Source organism: Neoarius graeffei, chromosome 25 (genome assembly GCF_027579695.1).
Source record: "Neoarius graeffei isolate fNeoGra1 chromosome 25, fNeoGra1.pri, whole genome shotgun sequence".
In the NCBI taxonomy this organism is placed as follows: Eukaryota; Metazoa; Chordata; class Actinopteri; order Siluriformes; family Ariidae; genus Neoarius; species Neoarius graeffei.
In genome coordinates, this window is record NC_083593.1 from 990,898 (window position 1) to 1,000,380 (window position 9,483).

Here is a 9,483-nt window from a genome sequence, read left to right on the forward strand (position 1 = left end):
ATGGCTCTTGTTTGGAATATTTTATGGATATTTGTTGTTGGTCCCTATCCTGGTTCACACAGAGGACCTGGCCTTGTTTCTCAGAGTGTATCGGTGTGAAACATCATCAAACCGGGTTACTATTTTTATCATTTCATAAAAAAAATTAAATACTAGATAGAAATAAATTCCTGATTCTAAACAGATTCATTCACTCATCCAAAACCCGATCAGAAATAACACTACATTACCCAGAGTTCTTGTGAGGACGCGTGACGCCCCACACCTCCCAATCTGATTGGCTGTTCGCTCTCTGAAGGCGTTTTTCTCCCTGAGGTGAAGGTGAAGCCCGTTTTCTCTCCGTGATGTCACTCTTCAGCTCACACACTCACCTCTGCCGGCAGCTGGTAAGTGAAAAATTAAACAGCGGGGAAAAGTTCGTGCGATTTCTGAACTTGGCTTCAGTCCCCCGAGTCAACAGAGCAGTGTGTAGCCTGCTAGCATGGCTGTTTCTCCAGCCACAGTTCGAGCAGGTCCCTGATAGCCAGGGCTGTATCCCAAACGGCTGTGTGGTGATAATTAAGTGCCCTTCATACGCGGTGGAAGAAATGGCTTGTACACTATGTTAAGTGCACTTCGTTTACAGGAAAGCGCGGTTCGGGACGCAGCCCGTGTCTCAGTTCAGCAACAGGCCTTTAGCTTTCTAGCTCAGATAAAGAGGCTATATTTCACTTTGAGCTTCATAGGAGGGATTTTTATTTGACTTGCTGGATTCTCACATAAAACATAAACATGTTGACTTTTTAAATAAATGTTGTTTTTACAGGCACACAAGTTTGTGTCCAGGAGCTACTCCACACGGCCGACTCTCCACGTGAGTGACTGAAGAGACACACATTATAAATGAGTTTTTTATGCTCGTAAAGTATTTGAGGAGTTTGTGAGCTGTAAATATTAAGTAAAATCCTTGTCTTGAAGTGGGTACAGTTGTCCAATCAGGTGCTTGCATTGAATCACCATGGCAACACTACCACTGTCTGCGGTTAAAAAAGTGTATGCTGTATATTATAAAGGAATAAAAAGAGAGCGCTAACCAGGTTTGCGTGGACAAGAAAAAAACGTTTTATTTTAAAAATGAAAAAAAAAAAACTGTCTTATTAACGTTAGAAAGCTTGTACTTCCGGTAGCGATTTTTGTACGGAAGTGACGAAAGATGAGCTCGCCCTGCCTCCTCCCCTAATAGCAACCAAAACAACGTCAGTGATTTTAGTGAAATTAAAGGAGAAACAAACCGTATTGCATTACGCATTTTGGACTATGATTATTTTGTAATACACGTGTTTTTTAAAGTTCACTCTAATCCACACATTGCTCTGAAGAACAGTTTTGTGTTGCTTGTCATGTTTTACCAAAATAACTGGGTTCAGACTTTATTTTTGTCCATGAAGAAATCACAGAACCACACCCGTTACCCTCTCTCCACAGAACAATGTTCATATCGTGTATTTGCTCCCCAACAGGAAGTTGTCATTGTCAGTGCCGTCCGTACCCCGATGGGGTCGTTTAAAGGCAGCCTCTCTACACTTCCTGCAACCAAGCTGGGCTCCATTGCCATTAAAGGAGCGATCGAGCAGGCAGGTAAAGTCTTCCTGTAATCTCGCCCCTGATAACAGTGCTGATTTTCACTGGGTGATTTAATGGGAGCAGCTCGTGTTGTGTAATATTTGTTCCGAGGTTGCGTGTGAAGGATCCGGACTCTGTCACGGAGCCTGAGGTGGAAATGTTTGATCTGGTGATTGCAGGAATTCCACCAGAGGAGGTGAAGGAGGTGTATATGGGCAACGTGCTGCAGGCAGGTCAAGGGCAAGCGCCAACGCGACAGGCTCTTCTTGGTGCCGGTACGACTGCTGTACAAAAGGATGTCGTACGACAGCACGCGCGCGCGCACACCAAATCCACGACCTGTGTACAGCCTCATCTTGGTTTAATCTCACATCAACAACCACCAAATTGTTTGGACAGCAGACCTTCTCAGACGTTGGACTGATGTGGTTCTGTATGATAAGTCTGTGATTTAAGGAAGAACCAAACATTTTGGATCCTCAACAATGTCAAAGCAGATAAACATTTAATATTTTGGTGCATTATGTCTCATATATTCAATAACGTCTGAACAAATTAATAACTTATTTACATTTTCCCCCCCGAGATCCTGATAGACCTTTACATATCAAAGATCTTTATTTATCGAAGGGTTTCTATGAGATTTTATCTCGTATAATCATCATGTATGATAGAAGATGGAAACCATAAAATACACAATATATATATATAATATAGTAATTTTTTTTCCCCTCTTTCACACAATCTGTGAACGATGATGATCTTCTCTTCACCTTGCAGGTCTGCCTCTCTCCACTCCAGCAACGACAGTTAACAAAGTCTGCGCCTCGGGCATGAAGTCCGTCATGATGGCTGCACAGAGTCTGATGTGTGGCCACCAGGTACCAGACCTCAGCTTTTTAAAAATAAATTATCTGCTTGTGCTAATTACATCCCATTCCTGACCTTTAATGTTGGGCGGCACGGTGGTGTAGTGGTTAGCGCTGTCGCCTCACAGCAAGAAGGTCCGGGTTCGAGCCCCGTGGCCGGCGAGGGCCTTTCTGTGTGGAGTTTGCATGTTCTCCCCGTGTCCGCGTGAGTTTCCTCCGGGTGCTCCGGTTTCCCCCACAGTCCAAAGACATGCAGGTTAGGATAATGTGGGGCGGCCTTGGGCTGAAGTGCCCTTGACCAAGGTACCGAACCCCTGACTGCTCCCCGGGCGCTGTATTATGGCTGTGTGTGTGTGTGTGTGTGTTCACTGCTTCAGATGGGTTAAATGCAGAGGATGAATCTCACGGTGCTTGAAGTGTGCATGTGACAAAGGTTTCTTCTTTTTCCTTCTTCATTGATGTCATCATCCCTACATTGTTACTGTCGGAGTCTATAGTGAATTCAGTAGATTAGGATTACATTTCTTTCACATGGTGAAAATCCATGATGGTTGAGCCCCCCCCCCTTTTTTTTTCCTTATAAAATTTTGGATGACCCTTTATTTTAATCTAAATGCTCATTCACTCGTGGTGTTTTCAGGATGTGATGGTAGCAGGTGGCATGGAGAGCATGTCTCAGGTTCCTTATGTGATGGCGAGAGAGGCACCTCCCTATGGCGGGGTGAAGATGGAGGATCTCATAGTGAAGGACGGCCTTACGGATGCCTACAACAAATTCCACATGGTAATTTCCTTTTTGGTTTCAGAATTGTATTGAGTTTCACTTTATCTGTGTATTTCATGACCTCTGAGTTCATGTTTAGGGAAACTGTGCAGAAAACACAGCCAAGAAAAGCAGCATTTCCCGAGAGGAGCAGGATGCCTACGCCATTAACTCATACACGCGCAGCAAAGCAGCATGGGAGTCAGGACTCCTGGCCAGAGAGGTGGTTCCAGTCAGCATCCCTCAGAGAGGTCAGTCTCACTGCACTGCAACACAGAGCTGTGATCTCACACTCATATCCATCTCCAACCATCTGCTGCCACGAGAGTCTTTAACTGGAGAACAAAAAAATATCCATGGATCCCTTCAGGACAGATTTTTTTTGAATGAAATGTAATTAATTCTTTTCAACATAAGGTGCATTATTTAAATGTCTATAACAGCGTTTTCAATAAAGTATTGCAGCCAAAAAGCTTTTATTACATTTTAGATTCCAGTAAACATTTATTCATAATATGCTCAGAGATCAGTAGGCCTCGTGGCTGTTTCACCCCCCTGAGGAGCCCTGGAATGCCATTAAAGGTGCAGTTTGGCTTTGCATTTATTTATTTGATAAACAATTTGTGAGCTCTAGAAAGTGAACTTCATTCACAACTGACCTTTCTGTTGAAATCATGTCTGTCTCAGATGTTCCTTACATTTAAAGAGGAAAGGAGCAAGAGGTCAGACACACTGTGGTCTGGTGTAGAGCTGAGGAGCTCATTTCTGGGCCAGAAAAATATTTACAAAAAAAAAAAATCCCCTGAAACACCACCCACTAAACTCTGATTGTTTAGCCAGGGATCAGTGAAGTGTTGTGATTTCTCACAGGTCTATAAACACTTCTAAAAATGACAGAGTGCACCTTTAAGGAAATGCGTTGACCTGAACGGTGGATAATTTGTATCCAGGAAAGCCAGATGTCGTCGTTAAGGAGGATGAAGAGTGGAGGAAGGTGGATTTCAGTAAAGTGCCCAAACTGAAGGCTGTGTTCCAGAAAGAGAACGGTGAGAACGGAGTCCTGGGTTTTACGTTAAATTATAAAATTTAGATTGTTTTTGTTTGTGTTCCATTGGCGGTGTTCCTCAGCAGTTCCAGGAGCATCACAGTGAGGGAGCTGTGATTTACTTTGGCACCAACATGACCTTGATTGTCTCATAGACACCTGGTGTCACCAGGTGTAGGATTAGATCTTTCATAAAACTAATCTTGATTGGTGCAGTTGGTCCCACTCAGTGCTGCTTTAAGACAGGACGTGCGACGTAGAGTAAATTTAAATGTCTAATGTTTAGAGGAATAATTTGGATAAATATGAAATTTCTTTTTTGAATTTCAGTTTTGACTAAATTGTCCCACTTAAATAATAAGTTACCTTATCATTGTCTGGAAAACGCTTTTAAATCATGCTGTTTATTGAAGTGTGTGTGTGTGCGCGAGACTGGTAGGCACGGTGACGGCAGCTAACGCGAGCACTCTGAATGACGGCGCGGCTGCGATCGTCCTCATGACAGCAGATGCAGCAAAGAGACTCAACGTCACCCCACTGGCGCGGATCGTAGGTGAGCGATTTCAGGCAACCAACACGAATAAAAAATCTCACTCACCTGATATAACAGTCATCTCTTTAAATGTTTTGCTTTTCTTTTTTTTCTAGCAGCACTGTATTAAAAAAAATAAATAAAATGAACCCTCACTGTATTTAACGCTTAGCATTTGCTGATGCCGCTGTGGCTCCAGTCGACTTCCCAATCGCTCCAGCTTTCGCCGTGCCCAAGGTGAGCCGCTGTTTGTTTGTTTTTGTCAGGGAGTCACGAGAGCGTGTTTCTGAGCTGTGTGTTGTCGTGTTGTCATGTAGGTTCTCAGTGCAGCTGGTGTGAAGAAAGAGGATGTGGCCATGTGGGAAATAAACGAGGCCTTCAGCGTGGTTGTTCTGGCCAACATTAAAATGCTGGACATTGACCCAAGTAAAGTGAATGTAAACGGCGGAGCGGTTTCTCTTGGTCACCCCATCGGGTAAGGATCATGAACAGAATGCAGAATGTTCGTATATAACTTCATTATTGATCCTGGGGTGAAGATGAGCGGACTGTGTGCACAGTGCAGTTACACAGTGAAGAGAAAAATATTGTCTCTGTTTTCATAACCACAGTTAATTTCCTGAGTCATAGTTACGCTTGTTTTTGTTTTCATTTTCCTTCTCAAGAATGTCTGGGACGAGGATTGTCGGCCACATGGTGCACCATCTGCAGCCTGGGCAGTACGGCCTGGCGGGCATCTGCAACGGCGGGGGTGGGGCCTCGTCTATTCTCATCCAGAAACTGTAACCTGTTTAATCTCGTATTCAACGTCTCTGAGGTCAAATTACCGGACAGTACGACTCGGACCGTGGGCCACGGTTACAATCACTCCAGAATAGGTCACTCCCTCTGTCTGCGTCACAGAGCTATTTAACTTGTCTGCTTTTTTTTTTTTTGGTTGTTTTAACATCTTGAATGTTCATCAAGTAGCATATTTGTGTTTTGCAGTATTTAAAGTTTCTCCTGATTCTCTTCCAATGTCGAGATCATTTTAAAAAGGCTGAAGCTGCAATAAAAGAGGTCACGATTGTAGTTGCTTTCTGTGTTTAGTCCGTAACATTTACATGCGTTTCTGTTGGTCGAAGCTCTTATTTAAAGTGGCTTCAGTGAAACTGAGTGTATGTGATGCGTTTAAGTCGTTTGGGGAAAAACACAACGTCCAACTTCGGAATATGAATTCTGAGGATTTGATTAAAAAAGGCAATGTATGTGAACTTGCAAAGAAATGGGATGTTTTGCCATCTTCATTAATTCTTCCACATTACTTTTTTTTAAAATCCATCTAAAATATCAGGAAATTAAAACATGGCCTCAGAAAGAAAGCTCCCGTAAACATGTGACTCCTCCTCCACATGGTTTTTCATCTGATCAAGCCTGAGGTATTAAGATACTGGACAACTCCTTTGAGCTGTGTGTTAGCATTTGTCAGTAATCCTGCATCATCTTCAGGTCATGATAACTTAATAACTACGACTAACCTGAATAATAATAATAATAACTCTCAATATTAATTGCCCAAAAGTCAACTTAAGTTAAGAGTCTGCTCAAAGAGTTGACTCGTAATTCCTGGGTGAATGTTATTGTGTTGATGATTCAGTCAGAAGATTCACTTATTTTCATAGATGTTCTAACCTTGTAGATTATTCCATCCTAATTCCATTTCTCTGATGGAAGAGAAAAATATTGATGCAGCTTATGGTTACGATGAGGACCTCACAGTTTCAGCCATAATCAGGCAAGGAAGGAGAACAACAACTGGTCCTGTAAATACTGTATAGTTTGTTTGGTTTAGGAAAAAAATGCAATGAGCCGTTTGTCAGCTGAAAGAATCAGCTCTTACTGGTGAATCGACTCCTCTTGGTGAGTTGGTTCTTCTTCAGAAGCCAAATGATCAGACTCACAAAGAACAATAGCTGACATATGAAGGAGCCATTTGAAAGAATCAACTCTTACTAGTGAATCGACTCTTGTTGGTGAGCCGAATTATCTGGTAACATTCACAAGTAATATTTTTCACAAATTTTTCGACAAAGAAGAATGATAACTGGTATCGAAGATACTATAATCTTTGTTCAGTTTCTGAAAAAAGAAAAAAAACAACAGCAACGTTTGGAAACTAAACGAGCCACACTTCGGGGTGAATCAACCCTTGTTGGTGAGTCAAATATTTTGACTCACTGAAGAGATCTGGAATTCCTTTCACTTCACGGTCTCTTCCCTGCAGCTCCACACAATGACCAGCAGAGGGCGCCATCACCCTGCAGCTCCACACAATGACCAGCAGAGAGGCATCACCCTGCAGCTCCACACAATGACCAGCAGAGGCATCACCCTGCAGCTCTACACAATGACCAGCAGAGGGCGCCATCACCCTGCAGCTCCACACAATGACCAGCAGAGGGCGCCATCACCCTGCAGCTCCACACAATGACCAGCAGAGGGCGCCATCACCCTGCAGCTCCACACAATGACCAGCAGAGGGCGCCATCACCCTGCAGCTCCACACAATGATCAGCAGAGGGCGCTATCACCCTGCAGCTCCACACAATGATCAGCAGAGGGCGCCATCACCCTGCAGCTCCACACAATGACCAGCAGAGGGCGCCATCACCCTGCAGCTCCAGCTCATCGTTCCTGAGGAACAGGTGCTGTTTTTGATCCAGGTAAAACTCCAGGGTTTCAGCTCCTGAGAATTTTTGAGCTCGAAATAATTTGTGAGCATGAAGATGTCATGTAACTGAACAGTGGACTGAAATGCAGCTCTTGACTTCAGAGAACCTCAATTTGAGTTTCCCAGAAGAGGAAGTTCTCACAGCATCCAGAGAAAGAGATGATAAGAGACGGTGCCTTCACAGTTGTTTATTTCCCCAAACCTGAGGCAAACAGGTAAAAGTGACTGTTATTCTATCGTTCAGGGTGCTGGTGCCAGAGCTTTTAGTTGTAATTCAACTGTAGTTCACAGTGTTCTATATTACTGTATTCATGTAATTTTTATAATAAAGTAAAACTGTGGGCTGTACATGATTTGAGATGAATCGTAGATGAAACGATTGTGTATAAGAATCACAGGTGTGATGTGAGGTATGGAAGTAATGCTGCTAACTCCGCCCCTACCTCCACCACCAGAGTTTCCTGGTATTGACGTTTCTGCTCGTGGACAGGATTCCTGGATTACAAAGACCTGCAGTAATGTAAATCTCTCACAGCAGCATCCCGTCAAAGGATTCACTCGATCAAGACGATCCATTTGCTTCATCCAGAACACGCCACACTGAGACGTTGACCAAACTCCTGTTTCCTCTCATCACTCTGATATGATTCTGTACCTTCATCACATCTGTATAATGCTCACTCAGGTCCAACACTAACGGGGCGTGAACACACAGTTCTGTGACTCAGGGAGATGATCACTACAGGAGAGAAGGAGTTTTTATTCTCATTGAAACCTCGAAGAGTTCTCTGTTCCACAGTGTGCAGGAGAACAACTAACACTTATCTATAGTCTGCACTGCTACTGCACTTTTAGACTGTTGCACAATTATGGGATACACATTAACTCTAGACTCTGATTATACTTCAACTATCATCTGAATGAACTTTGACTCCTGTCTCTGAATAAATGTCATCAGATTCAGGGTATTGTATTGTTTGGTGATTTTTAGTCAGAAAGCTGTCAGGAAAAGCAGGAGAAATGGAACACGTACCTCTGCTTTGCGAATCCTGCACCAAGACAATGATCGAAAAGAACAGAAATGAAATGAACAGAACAGGATGTCCCATGTATTTGACAAGAAAGTGCTGCCAATAAAGTTGTGCTTAAGTTGAAGTGTGTTTAAAAAAAAATTTCTTGGGCGGCACGGTGGTGTAGTGGTTAGCGCTGTTGCCTCACAGTAAGAAGGTCCGGGTTCGAGCCCCGTGGCCGGCGAGGGCCTTTCTGTGCGGAGTTTGCATGTTCTCCCCGTGTCCGCGTGGGTTTCCTCCGGGTGCTCCGGTTTCCCCCACAGTCCAAAGACATGCAGGTTAGGTTAACTGGTGACTCTAAATTGAGCGTAGGTGTGAATGTGAGTGTGAATGGTTGTCTGTGTCTATGTGTCAGCCCTGTGATGACCTGGCGACTTGTCCAGGGTGAACCCCGCCTTTCACCCGTAGTCAGCTGGGATAGGATCCAGCTCGCCTGCGACCCTGTACAGGATAAACAGTTACGGATAATGGATGGATGGTTTTTTTTTCTTGACTGCATGTAAACAATAAAATCCAGGAAATGAAAGGGTTTCAGATATTAATGAAACAAATGCATTAAACATTTTTAACATGGAAGATTTCCTTTATTTATTCAGATAATGAATGACAGAAAACTAAATAATATTAAAATAATTCAGGAAAGCCACAAACTTAGTAACCCTGTTAACTTCCTGAAAAGAAAAAGGAAAATTTATATATACACTGTATAGAAAGGAATTAGCAAATTGTAAAAAATGATAACATCTTGATGAATAATATTTTTAGGGTGTACAAACTTATGCACTTGACTTGTACATGGAATACTATTGAATTTCTTGAAACTAATTCTTGTGTGTGTGATACAGCATGCAGGATTCGTGACTTTCTAAAACAAAGCCAAGCCTTTTTTCTT

General features: G+C 43.0%; 1 protein-coding gene across 2 annotated transcripts; it reads left to right on the forward strand.

Annotated features, from left to right (window-relative positions):
• The first annotated feature begins 286 nt into the window (after positions 1–286).
• acat1 (acetyl-CoA acetyltransferase 1) lies at positions 287–5,882 on the forward strand. Of its 2 annotated transcripts, XM_060909527.1 has the most exons (12): positions 287–386; positions 806–853; positions 1,500–1,617; positions 1,782–1,877; positions 2,383–2,483; positions 3,112–3,255; positions 3,335–3,485; positions 4,185–4,280; positions 4,719–4,832; positions 4,984–5,048; positions 5,129–5,286; positions 5,477–5,882. In XM_060909527.1, exons 1-12 carry the CDS (start codon positions 345–347, stop codon positions 5,595–5,597), a joined length of 1,254 nt encoding a protein of 417 aa, XP_060765510.1. In that variant the 5' UTR covers positions 287–344; the 3' UTR covers positions 5,598–5,882. The 2 variants fall into 2 exon arrangements, with proteins under 2 accessions (XP_060765510.1, XP_060765511.1); XM_060909528.1 differs by lacking the exons at positions 287–386; positions 806–853; positions 1,500–1,617 and having other exon boundaries at positions 1,788–2,035.
• Positions 5,883–9,483: the final 3,601 nt, after the last annotated feature.